This window comes from Ptychodera flava, chromosome 4 (assembly GCF_041260155.1).
Source record: "Ptychodera flava strain L36383 chromosome 4, AS_Pfla_20210202, whole genome shotgun sequence".
Taxonomy (NCBI): Eukaryota; Metazoa; Hemichordata; class Enteropneusta; family Ptychoderidae; genus Ptychodera; species Ptychodera flava.
In genome coordinates this window covers 35979726-36005803 of record NC_091931.1, presented here as the reverse complement: position 1 = coordinate 36005803, position 26078 = coordinate 35979726, and the positions used below count along the sequence as shown (strand labels likewise).

At 38.6% G+C, this 26078-nt stretch overlaps 2 protein-coding genes across 5 annotated transcripts in view; one reads left to right on the top strand and one right to left on the bottom strand.

The window, feature by feature from the left end:
- Positions 1-45: 45 nt before the first annotated feature.
- LOC139131608 (tRNA (carboxymethyluridine(34)-5-O)-methyltransferase alkbh8-like) lies at positions 46-13597 on the bottom strand. The gene is made up of 11 exons (XM_070697730.1): positions 13396-13597; positions 7611-7857; positions 6407-6541; positions 5011-5211; positions 4419-4489; positions 3578-3684; positions 2876-3015; positions 2390-2620; positions 1955-2001; positions 1505-1654; positions 46-1015 (listed from the first exon to the last, which is right to left on the bottom strand). The coding sequence occupies exons 1-11, from the start codon at positions 13528-13530 to the stop codon at positions 182-184; spliced, it is 2298 nt and encodes a 765-aa protein (XP_070553831.1). The 5' UTR covers positions 13531-13597; the 3' UTR covers positions 46-181.
- LOC139131606 (THO complex subunit 2-like) overlaps positions 13569-26078 on the top strand; it is a 48857-nt gene continuing 36347 nt past the window's right edge. For all 4 annotated transcript variants that reach the window (XR_011552164.1, XR_011552163.1, XM_070697729.1 and 1 more), the window contains exons 1-17: positions 13569-13655; positions 16102-16166; positions 16865-16956; positions 17252-17303; positions 17629-17708; positions 18198-18319; positions 19019-19152; positions 19852-20012; positions 20605-20700; positions 21399-21542; positions 22033-22205; positions 22617-22812; positions 23256-23294; positions 23572-23702; positions 23928-24114; positions 24299-24392; positions 25064-25144. Coding sequence is in view for 2 of the 4 variants with exons in the window: in XM_070697729.1 (XP_070553830.1) it covers positions 13591-13655; positions 16102-16166; positions 16865-16956; positions 17252-17303; positions 17629-17708; positions 18198-18319; positions 19019-19152; positions 19852-20012; positions 20605-20700; positions 21399-21542; positions 22033-22205; positions 22617-22812; positions 23256-23294; positions 23572-23702; positions 23928-24114; positions 24299-24392; positions 25064-25144 (1912 nt within the window). In the remaining 2 variants the exon portion in view is untranslated. The remainder of the gene's footprint in view (positions 13656-16101; positions 16167-16864; positions 16957-17251; positions 17304-17628; positions 17709-18197; positions 18320-19018; positions 19153-19851; positions 20013-20604; positions 20701-21398; positions 21543-22032; positions 22206-22616; positions 22813-23255; positions 23295-23571; positions 23703-23927; positions 24115-24298; positions 24393-25063; positions 25145-26078) is intronic.

Below are 26078 nucleotides of genomic sequence, written 5' to 3'. Positions count from 1 at the left end.
TTTGCTAATACTATAACACATAACACACAGAGACTGAGCGAGCACTTACAGTGAGTTGATTGCACAAGTACAAGTTGTTTATTTCTTTTCTCTTACATGAGTAAATTGCACTATAAAATATCGAATTTCATTATTTTTTATTGTTACGATTTTCATAACATTGATGAATGCTACAAATTGATCATACTTCTTTCTTCTCAATGATGACACACCAATTTCCTCGATCATAGTAACTTTTCACAATTTTCACATCCTGACACTCTTCACAAAGGGCTTCCAATTCACCCTCTTTGAAGACATGATAGAATCTATGATAGACAGCTGCCTTCTGAGCGGTTGCACAATCAACACTTACGTCCTCAAGCTGTTTTGTTTCAGTGTTTTGGGGTTTCTTTTGTTTCTTCTTTGATGTTTTGTCTTTTAGGTGCCACGGGACAAGCAAGTCTTGCTTCACAAAAGCCGTCCTATTCACATGAACTGGTAGAGACTCTGGTTGCGACACAGTGTTCAGTTTATCATCAACATTTTTCACATGATCCTCTTCTCCCTTTTCACTTTCTAAATGTGCGTTTCCTTCCTTGTCTTGATTTGCGCCTACTGTTGTTTCATTCTCATCTGCCTGACCTTGACTTTTAATGCCATTGGCACATGACAGATCAGTCACACTGTTTTCCTGACCTGATGATTGACACGCTAACCTCTGATCAACGCCACATGTTCTGATTGCATCATCCGTCCCCGTGTGTCTCTGTTCTGTCCCATTTGATGGATGCATGCACTGCTGTCCATCATCATCAGCACTGCTGCATGGTCCACAAACTTTGTCAGATGAAGTCGAAGAATTCATCCTTTTGCTACTGTCATCATCAGCACCAGACTGCCTTGGCTTTAATCCTTTGAGATACTTGGACTTCACCTTGTACATTTCTTGTTCCATAGCCCAAACATATATCAGTGCTTGTCCACCTGGTCTCAAAATTCTTGAAATCTCAGCGATGGCTTTGCATCTTCTTGCCTACATTTTCAAAGAAATGAAAAGCTTGATTGACTGAGTAAGATTACACACGAGACAATGCTATTTATCCTGTATACAGGTGATTACTTATGAAGAAATATATTCTTGTGATTCTGAAAGAAATGAAAGTTGGCAAGATATGGAAATGCAGTAAACCTGTCCTTCCAGACAAATCTCTGTTAACTCTATCAAGTTCATGTGTTATCATCAGGTCAAGTTGGCTAAACCTAATTAGGTACATGTCCCATATGTTGCACTTAAACATAGACTTGAACATTTAAAGGCTACCTTAAACGTAGATAATGACTAAACCTGCTGCAACATACCATATGGAGTGGGAGAAAATATGTACAGATTTGGCTAAATGCTGCTTTTCACTGACTTGGCAGAAGGAGAAGTGATACAGGCCAGGCAGTATACTGGGTGAGGACACCTTATACCAGGAACAGATTTTGTAAGCCATAAGTCAGGAAATGAATGGAATTTTACCTGAGTTGACAGATGGTGTATGACTGCAATGGATATGACCACATCACAGCTACTGTTACGCATTGGTACTGAGAGAGCATCGCAGACAAATGCTTCAAAATGTCTCTGCTTACAGATCTCTACTAAGTTCTGACTACGATCACATCCAATCTGATGATAAAAAGAACAATTTCTATGCTTCAGAAGACAATGACAATAAAAATATCAACATCAATCATGAAAATAACACATTTGTTACAGATAAAAACATTACAGATAAAGCCCTAAATGATTCTATTTCATTTTATTTTACAAAAGTATTGAAAAATATTTTGTCCTTGGTGATGTCTCATACTGTATGAACAATGAAACAATAATATCATATTCTTCATATTGGTGCTCTTTTATGATTTTTAAGTTCTGCGAAAACACAAGTTGATGATTTTTCAAATGGAGGGCTTCAGTGCTTACCTCAAACAACATCTTATTGACACCAAGATATTTTCCGTTTCCACATCCTGGAAATGAAAATTATGCATTCTGTTGATCTATCATTTGTACAGGCTGTGAGACAAGGTGTCTGCTTGAACTGACTATTTGAGTAATGTCAATGATTTTTTCCACAAAATGTATGGTAATAAATAGAATTTAGTATTCTGTATTCTGAGACCTGTAACCAGTTGCATTTGCAGACATAATTTCAATCAAAGCACAGCCAACTGCTTTGATGGGGAGAACAAATTTTGATGGCAGGATGATGTCATGCTGTGAAAGCATAACATTCTGGATTTAATCCTTTCACAACCATAGTTTAGCCCAACCCCATTGTTTTCAGTGGTGACTGGATATTTTACAGGAAATTAAAGTGAACAGGTTGTATAATATGTTCTACAAATTTAGACTTACCGATGTCGGCAAATATTGCACTGTCAGGCTGTTCTTTCAAAAACTCCACAACTTTCGGCCATGGTGTGTGTCTGGTATCACTGAAGTGCTTGGCAATCGTCTCGTACACTTCATGCACATGCTCTCTTTCCAGAGAAGATGCCTCCTGCTCAGTTTGTGGCAGGAAACTCTTGCTTTGATTTGTGTCTTGGGCTGATTGGCTCTGTTGTGAGTCACACTTCTCTGGATATGCTTTGAGATGGGAAAAGCAAACAGGAATAATAGAACTATTTGAAAATAGTTAGCATGAAAGGAAAATTTAAATCTTGGTTTTGAATTGTTATGCAAAAACACGATGCGCAGGCTTCCATCTGAGCAAACATATACAGAGTTACTGATACGTAACATTTCTATTTTAAGTGAGCAAGCAAAGAAAAATCATCTGTCTGAAGCCAAGTTTTACTTTCATAATTGAACATGAAATTTAGAGGGCGCTATAAAACTCACCACAATTACAAGGTCCATGTCTCACAGCTCTGAATGTAAATGAAGTTCTTGTTTGACGTCTGTGTAAAGTGAGTCCCCCCTCATCACTCTCCCTGGTTGTCTGGGCAACGGGAATAACATCATTCTTCCTTGGAGTAATTCTGATATGAAATAAGAAATGAGGAATAAACTAAAAGTAGAAGAAACTGACCTTCAATTTTCAGCATCTTCTTTCCTTTTCTTCTTCTCCTACTTACCCTCTTATATTTTTGCCTTCTCTACTTAGGTTTCAATTTCAAAATGATAACATATTGAACAACATACAACATATCTCAAGTCTGTTAAATATATGATTTAATATGGTTTTTATACATGGTTGTAAATTTATTTTAAAATTTTATTCTCAAAATTGCACAATCAGAGCATTGTTGCACAAACATGTGATTCCAGTCCTTCCTTTCGTGTGAAGTCACGGAAAGATTTACGCTGTACTTTGACAACAAATTTAAACGTAAACAGTTATGTAGTTGTCTCCAAAATGCCAATTGTTCAACCCTGGACTTACACACAACCATTTTTTAATTCTAAAAGGTCAAGTCATAGTGAATTCGCAAACACAATTACTGCACTATTTTTCCAATCAATGTATGGTTGTTGACTACAGACAGATGGATGGATTGCCAGCAAAATGATGTACCATTGTAGACTGAAATATCTACATACCCATGAGTCCACAGGTATCGACTCTCATCAGTCATTATCAGCAGACTTCTCCGTGGTAACCACATTGGTATGTGTTGACCTGCAGGATGCTTGAAATCCATTATGACCTGAGAATGTTCAAAGGAGTTTTGTAAGTGATTATTCTGACTGAATCAACAGAAATGGTTGGAAGTGTACCTTTGATGAAAGAGACTGTAAAACCTGCTTTCAAACAAAGCACAGAGGATCTTCTACCAAATAGATTTCATTTTACACCAGATGGCTTTAAAGTCAACAGTGATTTGGAGGTTCATATAAACCAGATGTAGGTCAAGTTTTGGCAATGTTCAAATGCAAGCATGACCAGGACCAGGTTGAAAATACCCAAAACACCTGTTTAGAAGTGGGTACGATTCTGTTATAGGGCTTGCAAACTCCTACCATATCCAAAGTCTTCCATGGTATCAGTACCATCAACCTCTGCTAACCTTCATTAACTAACCAACAAAACATACTATGTTAACAGAATACTAGTAAACTAACTGCTTTATTTTCAGGGCTACATGTACATCCAAGTTGAAATGCCTCTGTGCCATTTGAAACTTTGAACAGGATTCAGGGAAGCTAATATCAGTCTTAAACCTCTTAAACCCTTTCCATTTATAGAGATCCAATTTTTGACTCAGAAAACACTGGTTGTACCAAATGTTTGGAAAAACCTCCTTTAAAATTGTAATACAACTCTATCTTGACTGTTAACTCGCAACTAACTGCCTATTACACGTAACCACCTAGACTCTGTTCTGGTCATTTGTGTTGGTTGATGAGATTCCAAAGAATGAAGGAATTTTTAAATACTTACATCTGAGCCAAGACTCAGTGAAATAATCTCATCTTGAAAAGCTGAATGGGTATCAATGTGTGGAGGAATACCTGACGTGAAAAGCAAGAAAGACAAAACATCAAAGGTAAAATTAGTTTTGGAGAAGATTTTCAAGCACAATTTTACAAGTAATGAGTTAATTGGCTGTGTGTCTGAGTGTGTTCCACAGAAATTGAAAATACAATAATTTGTTTTTAATCTTAAAAAATGTATGAATGCAATGATAAAAATTTCACTGTACTGACAGTATGACTGCGATAATGTCTCCTTCTTAGAAGAGCTTACATAACTGATCCATATTATCAGGACATGTTACATTTCAATCACGACACGTTAAATTTCAAGGTAAAGAAGTATGAACAAAATTGCAATGACGTTTCAGTGGTAATAGGCACAATCAAATTATGTATTCATGTAGCTTTGCCTTCAACATATAATGTACACATATGCAGTAGAGACTAACCAGCTACTACACATAGCAGACCAAAAGCCTTCTTTTAGTCTGAATAGACGTACATATACTGTGCTTAGTATGCAAAGCACAAACACCAGACTTGTAACCCAGACATACCTTGGCCAGGCTGGTACTGATTAACGGTGATCTGATCAGGTCTGTTCTGCACATGCCCAGTTTTCATGATGTCATCGATGACATCACTGTAAAGAGTTGGTATCCCATCAGGCAGCGGCCTGTCTTTATCAACATTGTTGTTGTCATATCTGAACTCATATCCGTAATGCTTGACTCTTCTGTGCTTTAGAGTCTTTTGCGCTATAAGACAGAGTTGAAGAATGAAATAGATCTCAAATACACTCAGCGTGACAGTTTTCGGACGACTTCAGTTTTCAGACATTTAATGACATGCTGTTCGTTGTACTCATTTTGCTCCATATTGATAGCGTTCTACAAGTCATGTGACCACATATTAAGTCAGGTGATGCTGCTGTTCCATTTTGGATAATTTTTTAGGTAGAAGCTACAAACTTGGCAAAGTTAGCCAGACGGTACGATACAAGGTGCTGAAAGCAACACACAGAGACAGCCCATGTACGGTAGGTAAGCGCCACACGCATCAAAATATTGAGTTGTCCATGGATTAAACGTAACTAATTATCACGAAATATTTATAAGCAGTTTTCTATGCACACAAATTATCAATATTTAGCCGCTAATCACATTCCAAATACGAAGTCCGATTACTACGCACTTAACATGGGGTCAAAAATTTGGCAACTTTGACCCCCTTAATACTACTTCCGTCATGTTAACAGTTTGAGGATAAACACAATAAAATTTTGAAAAGTAATGGTAATAAGATTTCGTAGTGCTCGTCATTTATGAAACGGCTTTGGGTGAAATTCACTACCCTGTCCGTAAACTGTCACACTGAGTGTAGTAAGGTTACATGTTGTTCTTATAAATTAGTGTTTGCTCAAAGATTGAACACTGTCTGTTTTAATACCAGATAATCATGCTGTTTTCAAGATACGGTACTTGTTTTTTCTCTTTTAATTGTAACTTTGAATACTGGATATTGACAAGTTATGTAAATTCAACTACACCTATTACCTCTGACCTGACAAAGCTATCAATACACTGGTATTGATTTCTGTACAGAGCAAATGAGAGATGACAACTGAGAAAGCTGCCTACTGATATTAAAGCTGTTTTAATCTGAGACTGGGCTTCACTGCTTCAATGATGAAAGAAACCAAGAAGCTAAGAACAGTGTCTTTTGAAAGTAATTTCTTTCAAATGAAAGTAATTTCTTTCAAATGAGACAGTATTTCTTTTAAGATCTTCTGCCAGCTGAAGCAGGTTGGATCATTCATTGTTGAAGAAATCAAATAACTGCACTTTACAAGAATATACTGCATTGAAAAGAAATACCTTGAGTCTCATGAAATTATTAAAAGCTGGTTGACTTTGAAGTGTCTAATGTATCTGTTGTTGGATGAGTGTTTACCTTCATTCACAGCCTGCTCATCTTTATCCCATGTCACACTGTCTACTAGTCTTCTCTCCAATTCATCATCAACAAAGTCCTCGATAATGATGACTCCTTTTGGCAGATTTCCACAGCTGCTGTACAAAGTTGGAACTGGAAAGAAAGGTTAATAAAGTTTTGATGGTGGAGATTTTAGAGAATGATTATTTGAGTTTTTTTGCAGAGTTGCAAATGATTGGTAGTTTGTTAATGCAACACTGGCAAAGCTGGATGGTTGTGTTAAAAAAATTGTTTTGTACATAAATGATTCAAATGATCTCAATAAGGTTCTCCAAGTAGCACATTGTCAAGTTTGCAAACACCATTCATGAGAAGTCACAAACATTTTGGCTTGCTGAGCCTTGAATGAAATTAAAACAAAGTCATATCTAATAATTCACTTTCAGGATTTACTAAAAATAGAGAAATTCATTCAAATTTATTTCATGGTAGATTTCTTGATGGGTAGTTTTCAAATAATTATAAAATCATTACATAAAACCACAGAGTTTCTATAACTAAACCCTTTCACTCCTTGGTTTGGTCCAACCCTATTCATTTCAAGGGTGATTGCAGACCTGTGTACAGGCAAATGGAAATGAAATGCTTCAATTCAATCACAACAAAATATAACCAGTGATATAGATGTCTTGTTATAACTCATAAGGAAACTTTAAACTTTTGCTTATCTTTCCTAAATGAATCTTGAAACCATTCTTTTACTAAATCAAGAATAAAAATCAAAATCATGGGTCACCATTGCAAAATTTGGTACTCGAGAAACAAATTATCTATCATTTACCAATATCTGAAATTCGAAATGGCTGCCATCCTTGTGTTAACTACAAGAGGAAAAATGTAATATGGATTTTCCAAAAATTAAGATGGCTACAATTCTCTTACTTCAAGAGCTTTAAAGTGAGCCCCCACAAGTGGTAGACCAAAAAGTATGAGTCTGAGTATCTGTCCCAGTGACAAGAGCCAACATATGCTATCCAGCAAATGCATTCACAAAATTGAATGATGGGCGTTTGTTTTCCTGCATATCAATTGCCCTGCCAGTCCCTTGGCTGTGTTATTGAGAATGGCACAACACACAGCCAAGGGAGTGATAGGGTTACGGATCAGCCAAAAGAGTGTGTTACAACATTATGTAATTAACTACACACATATGATAACTTACCTTTATGGACATATGATAAATATAATGTGACATCATTGACAGCATCAGCTGTCAGAGATTTCATTGTTTTCCCATGCAAATGATCCACTGCTTTCCCAGCCTCATTCTCATCATTGAAAGATACAAATGAGTATGGTTTTTCTGGCAGCATCAGTATCTGTGTTAGCTTGCCAAAATGACTGAAGATTTTTTCCAGGTCTCTTCGTTGTATTCCATTACCAAGGCCTCCATTGGCGACAAAGATATTCTAAAGTCAAGATCAAGTAATCATAAAGTTTGCATAATACAACAGTGAGGCACACTAGACCAAAAGAGGGATTTTGAGAGACCGAGAAATATTACATGTATTTTGATACTGCTTTCCCGATTACAGTCTTTCTCTTATACAAAGAATTCTCCCGATTGGGAGAATTTGTCCTAGATGTGTAAGTTTAAATGTGTTAATGACTGAATTCCAGAACAGGAATTTGACGTTAAAAAGTACAAGTGGAGGTGATTCACATGGTAATTCACACCTCATTATCACTGGTTGTGGTTACCTCGACTGCAGCACTGAGTGACTGCAGTAACCTAGTCACTTTAACCCTTTTTCCTGCCAAGTCGGTGAAAAATCCGCTTGAAATTCGGTGTAGCCAGAATCTAAGCACTGGTGACCGTTATTCTCCAACTCGGTGGAAATCGGGCCCTTTTTGGGTACCCCCTTTCCTGCCAAGTCGACGGCACTACGTTTTGCTATCCCTTGTGCGTTTAGGGGTCATCCGAGGACAGGTTTTCTGACAAGGAACGCCTTTTCCCCTCGAAATGGGTTCGCAGGGAGTCGATAGACAGGGAAAGGTGCAGAAACCTGTCCGCCAGTCCCCACATCCGAGGGGGGCTGGTTTTTTTTACCGCTTTTTAGCGGACTTGGCAGGATAGCATGGTGACGTTTTCTGGCGGAGTGGACGTACTTGGCTGCCTGGCACTATAGAGAATGCTGCCGAACTTGACCAACTCGGCAATGCTAATCTAGAAGGCTACCTCTTGCAAACGACTTGGCAGATGTGCCGATGGTGCGAGACGAAAGTCAGTTATTCAGTTGTGCATGACTGAAAATGAGAACGTATTTTTGACGGGACGGCTTGACTTGTTCCTCCGATGGAACGGATATGAACGACTCGGAAATACCATTACATGACGTACTATGCTGGGCTTCAGCTCTGCAAGTTCAAGCCAGGCAACGTCCTTCACCGCCTTGGCCGTGCCATTCAATGGACGTAGCTTTGGATTTTTTATTTATTCCATCGTCCGAAGTATTGGCTCTGGTTTGCAGGCAAACGTATCCTCTTGCCGACGCATTGGTAACTACGTACGCTGTTTGCGTACAGAGAATTCAAAAGGTGACATAAGGTCAATGCTACGGGGATACCGCCTGCACTTAGCAGGGACTGCTTTTGTTATGCAAACCAGCTAGCAGTACAATATGGCCGCCAGGCATGTGGACACGTCGATGGCTAGAACAATGGAAGCATATTGCGTTGTACCCGTGCATCGCAAAAGTGAACTGAAGACTTGGGTGTAGTGACTGGTTATCACTGGTTAGCTGCAGCCCAAGCCATGTCGGTACAAACCCATACCTGACTGAGGACCACTCGATTAAGTCAGTAATGAACGGTAACACTCGTAAGCCAACTCCCAACTGAGCTGGCTAAACTACGTGGAGCTGTGCTTCAATGGCTCAGCCATGTCGTTAATACAACGGCAAAAACGTAGTTTTTGTGCTACACTGCCAAGTCGTTTAAGGTACGTATTCAATTGCCCCTACCCTGGGGAAACAGGACAGGTTTGCCGGTGCTGCTGCACCCCTAGCACGACCCCCAGGGTCTCTGACTAACAGACGAGTGAGGTGATGTTTGTGCCTAGCGGACGTGCGTAATACTGAAGGAGTTTATTTCCGAAAAATAAACATGAAACGGCAATAAAATGACGCACTCCCAGGGGCAAACAAAGCCGGTGACCTCAAATTTTTTCTGCAGTAACCCTTGAGCTCCTTCCCCTGTCTACGGGCATGTAGAAATTATCGAAGTCTAACACGTATAAGTACGGCTAAAACTACCCTGAAAATGGGCGATTTCTGCCAAAATGCCTGGCAGGATAGCGTGCAGGAGAGCCAATCTTTTGCAGGCACATATTATGGGGCCGTTTTCTACTGACTTGGCAGGATAACGGACAAGGGCGCTCAGCAGGAAAGGGTTAAAGGTATACTGTCACCTGTTCCAATTTTGCCACAGTTACCATGGAAAGAGAAAATACAACCAATCACAGATTTTAAGCGGGTGGCCGCTTTTTAAAAACAGCGCCCTCACACGGGGATTTTGAATACCAAGGAGCGCCTCTTTGACCATATATGGGCATATTTAGATTACAGGTGACTGTATACCTTTAACCTTGTTACACTTTTCCTGTCATATGGCAACATTTTACTGAATATATCATGCAACTTGGCTGGGAATATTGATGGAGTTTGTGTGAGAAAATCTGCTTCCTCCAAAACAATAATTTAGCTGTTTTGATTCGAAGTATGCAGGCACCATACAGCCTACAGCCCTTCAAAATGGTACATGAGCATTGAACAAAACTATCTATTTGCTTCCGAGCTAATGATACAAGGAAAGGTATGAGGGGGTCAGGGTGACAAGGGTGGAGGGGTCAAAACAGTCATGGTAAGGGGACTAGGTAGCTGCAAAATTGTACTTCTACGGTGAGGTGAGGTATGTAATCGTCTCAAAACGGACGAACTACGAGCAGACCTACGAGCTCGTACGAGCGAAGTACGAGTGACGTAACGTGCCGTACTTTCAAAGGACGAGTGACGTATGCAAGCTATAAGTTACACATGCCTTTTGACCTAATTTTTTATGAATACGCCTAGGACTATGTTGTATTCCATAGATGAAAGATTTTTGTTTATGTGAAAGGATTTTACGACAAACGAACGCTTAGACACATTTTCTGTGTATATTCGAAACTCGGAAGTAGGAGCGGGTGTGAACTTCGTATGATTATTTTTTTGGTCGTGAGAGCGGGTTCAGTGCAGTGCGGAGGAATACTAGGCTTTGACTTTCGGACGAGTCTGTACGTACGGGTCAAGACTGGAGACGACGCGACACTCTCTCACAGTGTACAATGAATAATATGAAGGATTTTATGAGTTGGCGGGTGTTTTTGTGGCATCCGTGTGTACCTCATGTTGTACAGTCTATTTGAAAATGACCTCTACTCAACAATGATTTTAAAGACTAACATTTTCTGACCTCGCATTCAACTTCAAGTTTTGAAAAAGCACATTATCAGAACTACACTAATTATTGGTGTGTATTGTTGAGAATACGGCCCCGCCTATTGAATAATGGTATAGTCAGGTCACTGTGGGGTCAATATTCCTGTTTGTCATCGCGGAACGTGCAGAAGCCATACAAGATATCGATGCTCGATACTTCTATATTCAATTCGTTCGTTCGCGCTCCTGAACAACAAAAAAAAACATCACTCAAAACCAACTCATCACATTCCAAACTTACCTAGCTACACTCAGTTCGGTAGATAATTCCAGGCATCAGTCGTAGTATAAATGTTGACGTCGATTTGTCGACGTCAATGAAGTCGGCGTCGACGTAATAATGTATTTTTACAAATATATTTATTTATTTGGCGTTAATTAGAGGAAAATCACATCAGAGGGTAGATGACGTATGTATTACAATATCGTGGGTAGGCTAAACTGGCCGTTTTGTTTATCGCTATTATTGCCTACTCCCACCGTAACTTGCACGCGATGTTTGCACACGAACGAACGCCCAATGCCAGTCACTCAGACGTCGGTTTTCTTGCTACCCAAGTTGAAATATATGCAATTATGAATGTCATTTTTGAAAATTCACTAATGCATGCAATACCAATTATGATGAACCCACAATTTATTGTTGTTGAGATTTTGTCAACAGTGTTATTGCTGCAAAGTCAGTAGTTGGGCCTATACCCACGTGAAAGACGTTTTGAACTCGTTCCTGTACTTGCTATATTCAAGCTGAAATCAGTCAAGTCATTACGTGTTTATTTCGCATATTTGCTATATTTTAGCACCCGTACTCAGAACCCCACTTTGACATTCTGTTTGGCATGTTTCTACGTTCATTTCGAATCCTATTTTGTCTTTTTTTTTTCAACGCTCAGTTCGACGCTGTTTTTGTTTTTCCACGCTCAGCTTGACGCTCACTTTGTCGATTTTGGGACATGCATTACGTCACTCGTCCTTTGAAAGTATGGCACATTACGTCACTCGTACTTCGCTCGTACGAGCTCGTAGGTCTGCTCGTAGTTCGTCCGTTTTGAGACGATTAGATAAATGGTGAGGTGGTTGGTGACTTTTGGTTTTTGCAACCTTGCTCACCAGTAGCACTAATGCTGAAGGCCCTGTAGTGTTAAAAATAAGTGTGTCGCACATGACGTGGCATTTGAGCGTGTTTCTGGTAGCCACCATTACTGGAAGTTGGTAATGGCGGCTCCCAGAAAAATTTTTTGGAACCCGATCGACGTGTTTGAACAAATACCAAACCCCATAAACGACAAGGTTAGTGTGGTATAGTGTTTAGCCTTCAGTAGTGATAAATCGGTACAACCAAATCCAGTAAATTTGTGGGTATGCCGCGTCACGTGCGACACACTTATTTTGAACACTACAGGGCCTTCAGCATTGTAGCCCTACTGGTGAGCGAGATCACAAAAAACAAAACTTGCCGACCGCCTTACCGTAGAGCTACAATTTTGCAGCTAGGGTCCAGGTGACGAGAAGCCCTAAAATTTGATAATTAACATACTAGTACATTTAAATGCACAAATGTCTATTAAATTGCGCAGAACTATTCTGTCAAAAGAAGTTTCCATATCGGGAGAAATTCTCCAGTTCAGAAGGTCAATTTTTCTCCCGATCTGAAAAAACCTTCCTTTTGGTCTAGTGTACCTTGCTGTGCATTGTACATTGTAATATGGCACACAGCGACTGACATTGACATTGACACTGCCCGTACTGTACGGGGTCCAGACACTTCGCATCAAAACCAGTTCGCCCCACACAACTTCGTCCCAAAACCATTTCAAACCAAAACCACCTCATCCAAAATACTACCTCGTCCAACGCCACTTCGCCCCAAGTACCACCTCGTACTAAAACCACTTCACTAAAGTATAGTTCCGTCAACTCGTCCTAAAACAGGCTAAAACATCGATGCCACGATGTATCATAACGTTGTTTTTACCTACAACTTGGCTACCACGAACCATTTATTCTTCCATGAAACCATACGGTATATTAGAAAAAAAAAGAAACACGCAAACTACTAAATGGTACATTTCAGGTGCCGTGCGCGGTATTGCACGATGCGATGTCATTTTCTCGAAATGTGTACAATTTCAAGATTTCAGTCCTGGGATGATAGAAAGGTGATTAAAACTTCACTGGCAGTGGTCGGTTATTTTCAGCTTTTAACGGTTAGCGATAAATTGGAGAGTGAAGTGGCATTGTTTTTGGGGCGCAATGGTTTTGGGCGACGTGATTTTTGGGGCGAAGAGGTTTTGGTACGAGGTTGTTTTGGTGCGAAGTGGTTTTGGTGCGAAATGGTATGGGACGAGATGGTATGGTGCGAAGTGGTTTTGGTGCGAAGTGTCTGGGAACCGTACTGTAGCGTACTGTTGCACTCGTGGTTGTCATAATTTTGGTTTAAGAGTACTTGCCCGAGAATGAACCTTTTACCTTTGTTTTTTGTTCGGTTGTTTTCATTCCTTCGTGTTTCATCAACATGTGCTGTGATCGCAGTTGTTTCCGTCTTATTTTTTGCTGTTGTGATTTGCTCAAAGAGGTTGCATTGTCAGCTCTGTGGGCTGCCATATTTGATACATTGATGCATCATGGGTACCAACATCCGGGTGTTCTATTGTTATTTTCAAAATGGCGGCTCTCTGTGTGTCTGTGGAAAGCTGCAAAAATTGGGAGAAATCCGGCAAAAGTGAATTGTAAGTCAACCGATTTCTTTTCTATGTGCACATTTAGATTCAGCTTAACATAGTTAGAACACAGCAATGTGTTCTTCGCTTCGTAAACCGAGATCCTTAGAAATTAGACTGTCGTGAGATCGCGCACCGGTTTTCTCAGAGGCGACAGTGGACACTGCACAGTCACATGCAAATTGTCGAATGCACATGTTCACGATGTTGGATTTAGCCGTCAGCTTACACATTTCACTTTATCGTGCTTTATCGCTCGGAATTTAATAGACCATTATATTTTTTAAAACGTAGTGGAGGCATAAAGTTGTGTGTTTGGTAGACAAATAACTTCAAAACGCCTAAAACGTTCACCATGTGCATATATCTACTGATTCAGTCTGTAATCCAGTAAGTGCTACCTTGGAGGTCTTCTGCCTGGTACCTCCATGGTGCTACTGTGGAGTATGTGGTCCCATAACCTAGGGATTGCAACCAGACTCATAGTATACATACGGACATCGGTACCAGGGGTGACATGTGTTCATCGCTCTATCTTCTATACTATAAACTGTACGTGCATAATACAACCACTCAATATGTCGATTACATGGTTATCGAAATATTGAACCTTCAGGGAACACACTATAGTAACTGTTATTCGTAGTCTGTGCCAGTGTGTACAATTACTAAGTCAGATTCTTTATTCATAAGGCAGTATAGCCCTATGTAATCCTTAATATACCATTGCATTCACATTTTGTATACACACTCTGGACTTGTGAGCGCTACAACCTACAGCTCAGCAATCCCACAGCTAGATGCAAAATTGTAGCGCTACGGTGAGGCGGTCGATGATTTTTGGTTTTTGCAACTTCGCTCACCAGTAGCACTACAATACCGATGGCCCTGAAGAGGTTAAAATAAGCGCATCCCACTGGACCAGGCGTGTTGATGTGAAATGCTACATATTTACTGGATTTGGTCGTACCGATGTATCACTACTGAAGACAAAACACTATTCTCCACTAACCTTGTCGTTTATGGGGTTTGGAAATTGTTCAAACACGTCGATCGCGTTCTGAAACATTTCTTGTAGCCGCCATTACCAACTTCTGGTAATGGCGGCTCCCAGAAACACAGGTGCCCCACGCTCATTGTTGATGGCCTAAAAGAAAACTGCCCGGGGCATATCCAGCCCCAAGTGCTTTGCTTGTACATGGGACTGTGCGTACGCTCAGGCACTAGAAACGGAACGTTGTAGACAGGACCGCTGGTTCTAGATGACTAATGGCTAAATCAGGGTGTTCTGTAACACATTAAGTTAAAAATGCTTGCACTTTTAGAATTAATGTAGATCTCTTTAGAGCATTGACATTACTTCGGTGTCGGCATGATTTCACAGCGATTGGATTGACAATGACGTGACAGGCATGATTGATCGCCGAGAGTAATTTGAACTTCGTCATCGGAGCTAGAATAGTCACTTTCCGAACTCAAGTCGCTGTAACTTTCTGACGATGTCAGTCTTGGATCATTGATTACTCGTTCAGGTTTGCAGTTATACCGATTAACTTCGCCATTGTGATTTTGAGTCGAGCGCTGAGGTTTGCGTACCGCGTACGCGTACTCTACTTGGCGTATAGAAGAGCTTAGTTATAAGTGACCTCACTTTGAACCCGCAAGTTTGATACGTCACTTCTGGTTTCCGTGCGTTCAGCTTGTGGCCACTGCGCTAATACGCGCAAGTGAAAGTGAATGAAACCAACGCTATTTTGTTTATTTTTCACTAAATAACGACCTGATTACCTAAGAAAGTCTGGGTAAATTTCCCCTTTAATGAAGGATGCCGACTGTTTGCAGTTATCAAATGAACACATACTGGTTGTGATGTTTTCAAGATACATTCTGGAAGTAATTTTGATTGAAATACACATGAAGAAAAGTCGTGATTGCTATCCATTGCTCAATAATTATCCTTGAAAGTGATGGGATTCAGGCTAGCAGTGACATAAAAAAGAGGAAAGGAAGGTTTTCTGTTGATCATGAATGTCATAGTTTCATTGCCTGGAAACTTTTGCATAAACAACAGGAAAATAAATGGTAAAAAATGGCACCATGGATCATGTAAACTGATAATCAGCATAGATCACCAGATGTGTTGACAGCAGGTTTGGGAAATATTCCCTCAGGTGTGAGACTTGCTTAACATAAAATATTGTATGTCGTTGAAACCTCTTCACTGTAAACCTTGTAAATTTTACAGGCTAATGTACAAGGGCTTGGAAGCTGTTATCCAAATTACTTTGCAAAATGTTGGCCTTGGCGTTTTGTTGATGCAATGTGAAAAATTTTCCTCATTCTTAAACAAACATAACATCAATTTAATTGTAGAATCTGAGCATGTGAATAAAAAATGTCAGAATACAAATTGTCTTTTGATTTTGTTGTAATTATTCTTTTACTTTTTTTGCAGTTTGAGACTTTGCCGAAATCTTGTACAGAATGAACCAGATGGGCTTGTAATGATCACTGCAAAAGGTATGCAAAAATTTCACCCTCATGCATAAGCCTGTGGTATAGTCTTTTTGTAGTTTCAACATTCACAATTTATTCAACCACCTACAGTATGTTAATAAGTGAAAGCTAGAATTTGAATAAACGACGATACAAACAAAACCATGTGTACAACCGCTCTGAGAAATATGTGTTTGTATTGTCATCATGTGATCTCTTGGGTGTACTGATTTTGTAGGATACCTAGGGTCCTTTTCACTACGGAGTAGACACATTGGAAACAGTATTCAGCTTCATATGTGGTACATAGGTACCTGACAAAAACATGTTTATGGTATCGTAAATCATCACCAAGCAAACTTCTGAACAGGAGAACCTGTGAAACATGTTTACCCAGAATGGAATTTTTTGTAAATCTTGATGAAGATACCTGGATTCTTGTTAGGATACCTGTAACATTGAAATTTGCTTTGTAATTACCTGATATAAAGTGAGTTGACGGATAAATATAGCTGAGTTTACAATAGAGAATTATGATGAAAATATAGAGAGCTATGAAGTTGAAAGGTCATTGTTTTCAGTATCGTGGTTGTTTTGCATTATCATACATGATGAGACTATTCACCCCTGTATCACTTAAATGAAAAGAATGTACATGTAGATCACCACATTGTATCAGAAAATATCAAATCTTAATCTTTGATTATTTTCTGTCTGCATAGACATAAAGCGTGCCTTATATGAACTTTGCTGGCATGTAGTGAATGGTTCCCTAAAACAAGAACATGCTGTATCTGCATTGGCTGAAGTTGCTGTGAGTATTGATGGCGCATAGTGCTATGTCCATTGGCTATCCATGAACACCTGATGAAATGATGAAATGAATTGTTTTCATTATGTTCTGTGTTGTTTATCCCCTACAATTTACAAAGCAAGTGACTTTATCATTTGGAAATTCTTGCATGCAAAAATATGGAATTTGAAAGAGCTAATTTTTGTGGCTTTCACGACATAAAATTATCAATTATCAAGATTTACCAATTTAGGTTTTAACGATACAGAACACATGTACTGAATAAGAGTCTTGTTTTTTCTTATGACTTCACCAGGACCTAAGATCAGACATGACATCACTCCTGACAGATGTCTTCAATGTTATAGGTAAGTGAGAATTCAAAAATGTCTTGTTGAAGATTATCTCCTGAAGGGAGTATTTCCTCTTACTTTGTTCTGCAGTCTGTGATGTAGAGGAACAATAAAAAAATTATGCTGATGCCGTTGGTTTGAAAATGTGAAAGCTGTTTTGAATTCTCAATATTGTTTTCTCTAGTACATGTAATGAAAGATAGCCGTAGTAGTGAATTAGACATTGTTGAACATTTATAACAGAATTGCCAACTTTTTCAAGAACGTCTCATTAGCAAGTGACCTTACAAATGTGGAGACAGGATAATTAATCTTGTCACTATTATATTTGTGATTTCAGACATTGAAACATCAAGTAATGATGATAAAGCAGAAAAACAACAGAGGGATAGATTTCTGCAACTTCTGAATGTGTGCATGGTAAGGTTTATGACAGATAATGTAATTCTTTTGTAACTCTTTTACATATATGCCCATTCCAGTTACACAAATGTAAACGAGATGTTAGGTGTAGGGGTGAATAACAATTCTGAGGCTCATATATTTGATTGTGTTTTGGTAGTTATGTTAAAAAATGGGATTTACCTTGTAAATTTAAAATCATTCACATCAAAGTAGATATACGCAAGAAAAAAAAGCGGTAATGAAATAATAGGCAGGAGACAAAGAATTTCTGCACACAGAAAGATGTTTATGCTAAAACACATAGGCCTTCTTGTAAGTTAATGTAAAAGATGGGGTACCTGTGTGTGACATTTAGAAACTGAAATTATTCTATCTCTGAATTTCTCTATATTTATGTGAAGGTAACTATAGTGTGATTCTAGAACAAAAAGTGCTGTGAGAATGTTTACTTTCGGTAAGTGTTATGTTGCAGTGTTTGTAAATCAGTATTGTGTTATCTTCCAGCATTTCCTGCCGGAATCCCTAGTAAAAGAACGCTTCGATCTCGAAACGTTAGAGTCTGTTGGTCTTATACAGTCACAAAAACAGTTCAACCAGAGATATGTAAAGCTGAAGACAAAACTTTTGTGAGTATACATCAGTATATTTTACACAAATACTCTATCCTTGGAATTCATGATAACAAATACTTTTTGTGTGTCATTCATGGCATGATTGGCCATTTAGTCATTTTCTTATGTGAAGTTTTATCTTATTTTATCTTATGTGCCCATTATATGGGCACGATTGATGCACAATCTTACTATTGTACAATATCATTTGTCTGCTGCAGGGACGTTTCTGAGCTGTTTTCTTTGAATATTTTTTCTCGAATTGTTTAGCAGTGACTCATGATAGAGAGGCTCTGAGACAGTTGGCCCTTTGACATTTACAAATCAGTTGTTTACTCTAACCCTATCCCTAACCCCAGCCTAGCCGTAATCTGTAGGTTTGAAATGTCTGTATTGCAAATGTCCATTAAATATACCAGTAGCTGCTGCCCATATACTGATCGAGAAATCGCTCGAAAGTAATGATGAAAATTTCAAATGTTCAATACTTGCAAAAAAAAAGCAGTCTGTTCATGTATCTATATGATCGATTTCCAACCATGCACTTTTTTGTGATAGCTCTACGAAGTACAGATTTGTGCTTTGAGATGTTCAAGTTCACTGTTACTATTTGACTCCAATATCAATATGTTAAGGCAAAAAATCCAAGAAGCCTTCCTGCATATAACAAATGTGTTGTCTGACCATTATTTGTCTTTCTCCTGAAATTTTCAGTTACAAACAGCAAAAGTTCAATTTACTCAGAGAGGCCAATGAAGGCTATGCCAAATTAGTTACAGAGTTGAAACAAAATGTACCTAACGACGGCGCCAGTGGTGTTATACTTGAAAACATCAAATCACTTATAGGTAAGAGGTTCAATGGCTGATAATTACTCCTCGTACACAGTGTGAAGTCCACTCCCCCAGTGTCACCGAAAACGTTACTGATTTCAGTACATGTCATCATGCTAATGTAGATGTGTCACCTACAATCACCAATGCAGCAACAAGAAAAAGGCAACAATTATCTGTTCATGGGATTTTTGAAAGTGTACCTTTCACAACCATAATAATATGTATGATTGCATATGTATATGATCTTCCACTCAAAATTGATTGATAGGTGTAATGTACAGTAATTCCGTCATCTGCAGTGTGCAATGTATGTACATTCAGTGTCATACTAACCAACATCAAAATATGTGTTTTAGTTTTGTATTTAATAATTTGATATGTCTTTACGATCAAGTGAATACATATATGGCTAAATTATGTGACTTCAGTGATACAGTTATTGTGTAGTGTGTATCTGCACAGTGTATTAACTGCCTCTCAAAATCATTGTCACAACGCAAACACCATAATCAGTTGGCTTGACACTGCTTGTCACGCTTTTTATGAAACTATGCTTCCTGTATGTCAACGTATGGTGTAAAATTTCATCACAACTGTTAAAGTTTATAATTTTGATTTTGAATACTCAATGATTTGATGATATTCTTTCTCAAATATTGACCCAGTCTCTAGTTTGACTCATTCATTTTAATCTCCCTTGTTTCATTACAGGTTACTTCAGTTTAGATCCGAACCGAGTATTGGATATTATTTTAGAAGGTTTTGAATGCCGGCCACAGTTGGACAACTTCTTTGTTTCCTTGCTACAAACGTACATGGGTGATGCTAACACTCTGTGTCAGATCATGGGATTCAAGTTTCACTTCTACACGGTAGGTAGTCAGCTGATTTCAGTATGCAAGATCAAAGTACCAAATGTAGACACTGGACAGACATTTGGGCAATTGCACAGTGTATTACTTTTGTATTTTCTTTTTATTTACATAATCATGTTGTAGATTCATGAAGATTTCTATGTACTCTAACATGTTCACAGTTTGCAATGGAGAGAAGAATGCCTATAGCTTGCACTGTTTGTGCATATAGTGTCATGGTTTTGTGACTGACTGTGTAATTAGTTTTGTCTCTCAGAATCCCAGAGTGACAGCACATGTACATGTAATGCTTTATGTCTCGGTTGTATATTTTTAGTTTCATGCCTTGCCAAGTTAGCTGTCCACACTGCAGATTATTTTCAGTAACAATATATGTACATAGATTTGACAAACCTGGAGAGGAAGGTCTGTTTGTGTGACTCTCCCAATTGCTAAACAATGTCACACATGTATATTCCTGTAAGTGGGATCTATCATGGAGTAAGTAATAGATTGGATAATCACAGTAGATCTGGCAAACTGTCAAAAAATACATACATTATCCAAAGCACAACCCAATCACCTTGTGATGATTCTCTGTGTCCTGTAGGAAACCCCAGACAGTGTCACACCAGCATCACTTTATAAAGTGACGGCGTTGTTATTACAACATGAACTGATATCGCTGGATGATATTTATCCACATGTAAGTATAATTATTGCCTTTGTCTTTGATCAAAACTAAGGTATTACAGAGAAGTAGATTCTTACCAGTCTTTAAAATGTGGAGTTACCTTGAACTGTCCTAATTCAGTTTCTGTGCTTGACCACTTGCTCTAAATTTGCTGATTTAAGAATTAAATCACAGTTTCACAGAGCAAAAGATCAAATTGATCAAAATAGCTCCATGCAAATGAAGTAGATTTTTCTGGCAGATGAGCCAAATAATTCAATATGAGACATAAGTTCAAACTGATTGTCAAAATTTCTCTTCAGATTTTGTATTTTGTGCAGTGAGACCTCTTTTCCACTATCTTTGCTCACTGAAGACTGCCCAACATACCCAAGACAAAATTTGAATAATATTGCCATTCCAGTTATGTATTAATGCATGATTTTTAAGCCATAACTCCTAAAAACAAAATTTGAATAATATTGCCATTCCAGTTATGTATTAATGCATGATTTTTAAGCCATAACTCCTAAAACTTTTGCATAACCCCCTCAAGGGAGGCTCATATCTGTGCAGTTGTAAAAGATGGAGCTACTAAAAGACATATCACTTGGTAAGCTTTTCACTCAAAGCAACACAATGCTAATGGTCAAATCTAAAAAAAGGCAGATGTACTGATGTATTCTGATGGCTTCAACAGCTGATTTGTTGTTTGTTTTGTGTCAATGTAGCTTTCACCGAGTGATAGTGACATGTCACTACAACGCAAGAAGACGATGATCTCTGCCAGACAGTATGCCAGGAAAATGAGCATGCTTATACTGTCTGACAAAAGTGACAACAAAGCCGGTGATAGAGATGATAAACCAGACCAGGTGAGCTTTGAAGATGCTGGCAACCCATTTACTGTGGTTGTGCACACAATGCAGTGTTTCTTGATAGCCAATATTCATCAATTTTGTCAAGTGGGAGAGATTTGCTCCGGCTAAATATGCAAATTTTGTTTATGAAAGCAGTTTATTGACATTGACTTTTGCAGTTTGATTATGATATCCCTATGTAAAGTACATGACGTGGGTTCACAAGATTCTGTTCATTCTAAGTGTCTTTCCCCAAGTGTTTCTGTTATAGCATATTATATCTCTGCTGGATAACAGGCAACACCTAGCACACCGACCTGAACAACTGATCAAATACAGGCAACGTCTCTGTTTCTTTGTAAAGATTAACCCTTTGCTTTGCTACAATGTCTTCATAGCATTGTTGCTTTACAAATCAAATAGAAAGCCTTACACATCTGAAAACCTCAAGATATTTTGAGTTTCCATATACTTACTAAATCGTGTACATATCTTTGTTGTACAGCCCCAAGATTACCAGAAACTTGGCCTGTGTGAAGCGTTACTTAAACTTGGCGACTGGCATCACGCTAAGATGTTAATGGACAGAATGCCGTCATTTACAGCACCCAATGAGAAATCTATAGCATTAGCCATGGCTGACCTTGTACATGCAACTATTGAGCCGCTCTATAAGAGGTAAGACCAAGAATATTGCATATTCTTTGTTGTTCATCTAGGTGTGCTATCTGAGTGATTTAGACATCAAGTCATGCAAAACCATTGCACAAAAATCGATGTTTACTTAGAAGATCACACATGCACACCCTTGTAACATCATTACCACTATCAGATTAAGTCAGCAATAACATCAACGGGTATGTATGTCCCAGCAAGATAATTTTGTTAAAATCAATCGTATGAATGTATGTAGGAGGCGTAAAAAGTTGCTGTCCGTTACAGTACATCCTGTCAGATTATATTACACATTACTAGTTTTTTGACCTGACCGGCAAAAGATGAACCCTGTAGGAAAAGGGTTTATGATGAGTGAGTCCCTTTACTCCATGCCATCATTCTCAATCATTGAAACTGTCTTACCTTGCTCAGGAGTTGTGTGCCAAAAGGAGCTAAGCGGAAGGACGTTGCCTCACTGAACAACAGCAAAGCTCCCAGACCTGTCCAGCAGTTCACAGACTTGGTGGGAGATGTGTGCAAGATATGTTGTTACTTGGGACCACACATGATGCACGACCCTGTACTGATGGTCAAACTTCTACGTATAGGCAAAGCTTTCATGAAAAATGTGAGTGCTTTAGTCACCTTTGGTATTCCGTTGGAACACTTACATATCCATTTAACTAGTGTTTTGTGGATCTTACATTTGAAAGACATGCTTTTTGTATTTGTTGCTTTGTAAGTATGACAGATGATAATAATGTATACACCACTGTTATCTCATATATCAAAGTTAGTATGAACAAAGCTGCCTATATTATTAGTGATACTTAGTTGAAATTATGAAGTTGCTGCAAATTTTCATGTGTCTATTCAAAGTTAAAAAGGGGAGTCACAGAATGTCATTGGCACCATGCAGTATTGTTGTGCACTTGTCTTTATTGTGGCCACCTGGTGAAAATCAGCGATTGGCTACTATGGAACAGATGAGTGAATTCCTTTGAAGTGCTGTACAGGGGATGTAGGTTGTCATTTTGCCTAACTATTTCTGTTTCTTTATTTGTTTTCAAGTTCAATGCACACACAGATGTTGGGAAAGATCAAGAAAAGGTTAGTTTCTAGTGATCAGAAGAAAAGCTATCTGAGAAAAAGAACTGGAGGTGCAAGGCTGCTATTGATACACCTCCAACTTATCACTTGGTTGAAATTTAATAGGTTATATTCAGGAGTTCACATCGCAGTCGGAACCTTAGACATACAAAATGATGTATCAAAAGTATTTTCTGGAAAGTTGTTTCAACCACTGATGTTAAATCTGCTTTGATCAATCATTTTTTGGTAAAATTTCCGATGTGTTTTGAAATTTTTCCTTTTTGTTTCTGTGCAGGATGAAGTGTTCTTCTGTTTATTGACATTGGTTGACGATGTGTTGTTACCGTCACTGTCACTGCTAGACTGCAACGCCTGTATGTCAGAAGAAATATGGAGTTTAATTAAGGCATTTCCTTATGAGTTCAGGTAATAACAATAAGCCAGCTAGATGCTGTATTCCTTTCACATGTGTCTTTTTTTCTCATTTTATAGGCTTAAATCTTCAAATAATACATTGATATGGAAAACATTATTTATACTTAAGATGAATCTGTACTGTCCAGAAAAAGACTTGTCTTTTATGTTCAGCTCAAGGATATTGTTATTTTGGTAAAATCATTAGGCTCACTTTCAGATTCATATTATCTTTAGGTATCGGCTGTACGGACAGTGGAAGAATGAGACATATGCACTCCACCCACAGCTGATAAGAGTAAAGGCAAATACCATTGATAAATCAAAGTACATCATGAAACGATTGACCAAAGAAAACGTGAAACCCTTAGGTCGGCAGATTGGTAAACTCAGCCATGCCAATCCTGGTGTTATGTTTGAACACGTGAGTAGTACATGCTTGAAATTATCAACAGCACTGGTACAGCATCTAATGTGTGAAATGTAGTCTTAAAAGTATGAAAAGAACAATTGTACTGCTCTGATTTTGATGAAAGGCTCATGCTTTAGGTGACATACACCAATAGCCTCACATTGTGAAGTTTTTGTTGTTGCTATTTGGTTAACAGGTGTTGTCGCAGATACAGATATACGACAACTACATCAACCCAGTGGTGGACTCACTCAAGTATCTTACAAGTCTCTCATATGATGTCCTAGCATGTATCCTTTCACCCTATATCAAACCAAGTTAAGTTACATGTTGAGGTACCTAAAAGATTTAAACAGGGTGTGCAGCTCCTTGAAAAGCCTTGAATTTTAAAGCCTCCTGGAAATGATATGTAAAATGATGTATAAAAATGATACCAGGAAAATGGTAGTGTAGACACTTAGTGTGTGGGTTATTAGAAGTCCCTGAATTTTAATGATTTCCAGTGTACGGACCCTGTTTAACCCTTTCCCTGCCAGACAGTATCACTTCCCCATCAGCCAAGTCAGTAAAAAGCGGTATTGAGCCAAAACATGACGTATTTTCACCCACTTGGTTTGGTATGTTATAGCATCTTTAGTCCAAAAAAATCAAGTGTACAGTATTTATGTTTTCAACAGCCTTCAAATGTACAGTATTATGTTAAAATACACCATGTGGAATATGTTGTGTTTCATTAATTTTAACCATCTTGACCTGATGGTGAAATATGGACTTGGCAGGAAAAGGGTTAAAGGCTGTGTTATACCAGTAATGTATTGTAAAAATTTTTAGAGTTTGAATATCTGTCCCCAGGGCGCATTCTGCCCTAACAGATATCTCGTCATTTCCAAGAATTCTCTTGCACTGTTTTGTTCTCTTCTGCATGTTATCATTAGTATCTTCCTTGACTCATTGGATGCAGATTGTATCATCCAAGCTTTAGCAAATCCAGAAAAAGAGAGAATGAAGCATGAAGACACAAACTTATCACCTTGGTTACAAAGTAAGTTGTTTTAATGGTTATAGTAGTAATAAAAAGGACATGATGTGTTATGGGGTCACATGTACAAATACCTATGGAAAGGTACATATTTCTGTGCATGTTTGTGCACGTGGTTTTGTTTATACCGTAGTCCATTGGAATTCTGGGCGAACCTATTTTGTGAATGTTATCAGTAACATTTGGTAACATTCATAGAAGAATTCCCAGTAACTGTGTTGAAACAGGCTTTTTGTTTGGGATCAGTAACACTCGGAAACACTCAAAAGAAAAAATTCATAGTAGCTACAGTTCAAAGCAGAACTAACGCACCATCCGGGCTCGCCTCGGGCGTGCCTTGGGCGTGCCTAAGGCGCGCCTTGGGCGTGCCTCAGGCGCGCCTGAGGCGCGTCTCAGACCACACAGGTTTGCCCTCAATAGCTCATTATCTCCAACTGGAAATCCTCATTATGTTGACATGTAAATTATGCAGCGATAACTGTCCCAGCCACACTGTGGTTACACTGAGCACGAGTAAGACCAGTGTCGACCTAACTTTTCAGACGTAATTTCTGGACTGTAGACTGGCCAACAATTTGTTGCATTTGCAGTTCAAGCATATAAATCTGCACACCTTCACGTCAAAGGAAAGCCTGTGACCCACTTTGTTGACGGGTCAAATCTCTGTACAACTTTGTAGCAAACAACGTAAACTTAGCATGTGTCTTTTTTACAGCGATGGCCATCGATCGTTTACGATGCCACAAAAACAAATTGGTAATAATTGCCCTCCAATTTATTTAGCTTCGTTCGCCGTAAATTTCTTTGAGCCAGACCACGATCACTGACTGTGGCAAGACTTCCTTTTCTTGTCTGGAGCGACAAGATGAAGGCCAATACTTGTTGTGTGGCTCACGTAAATTATTTGTCAAATGCATCGCCGGCATTTAAATTGGCT

Coding starts and splice junctions, on each gene's coding strand:
- LOC139131608 (XM_070697730.1), bottom strand. CDS start 13,530: ATGGCAGCCCACAGAGCTGACAATGCAACCTCTTTGAGCAAATCACAA. Junction 3,016..3,577: donor CGATACCTGTGGACTCATGG/GTATGTAGATAT, acceptor ATTTCATATCAG/AATTACTCCAAGGAAGAATG. Junction 1,655..1,954: donor TCAATAAGATGTTGTTTGAG/GTAAGCACTGAA, acceptor TTTTATCATCAG/ATTGGATGTGATCGTAGTCA.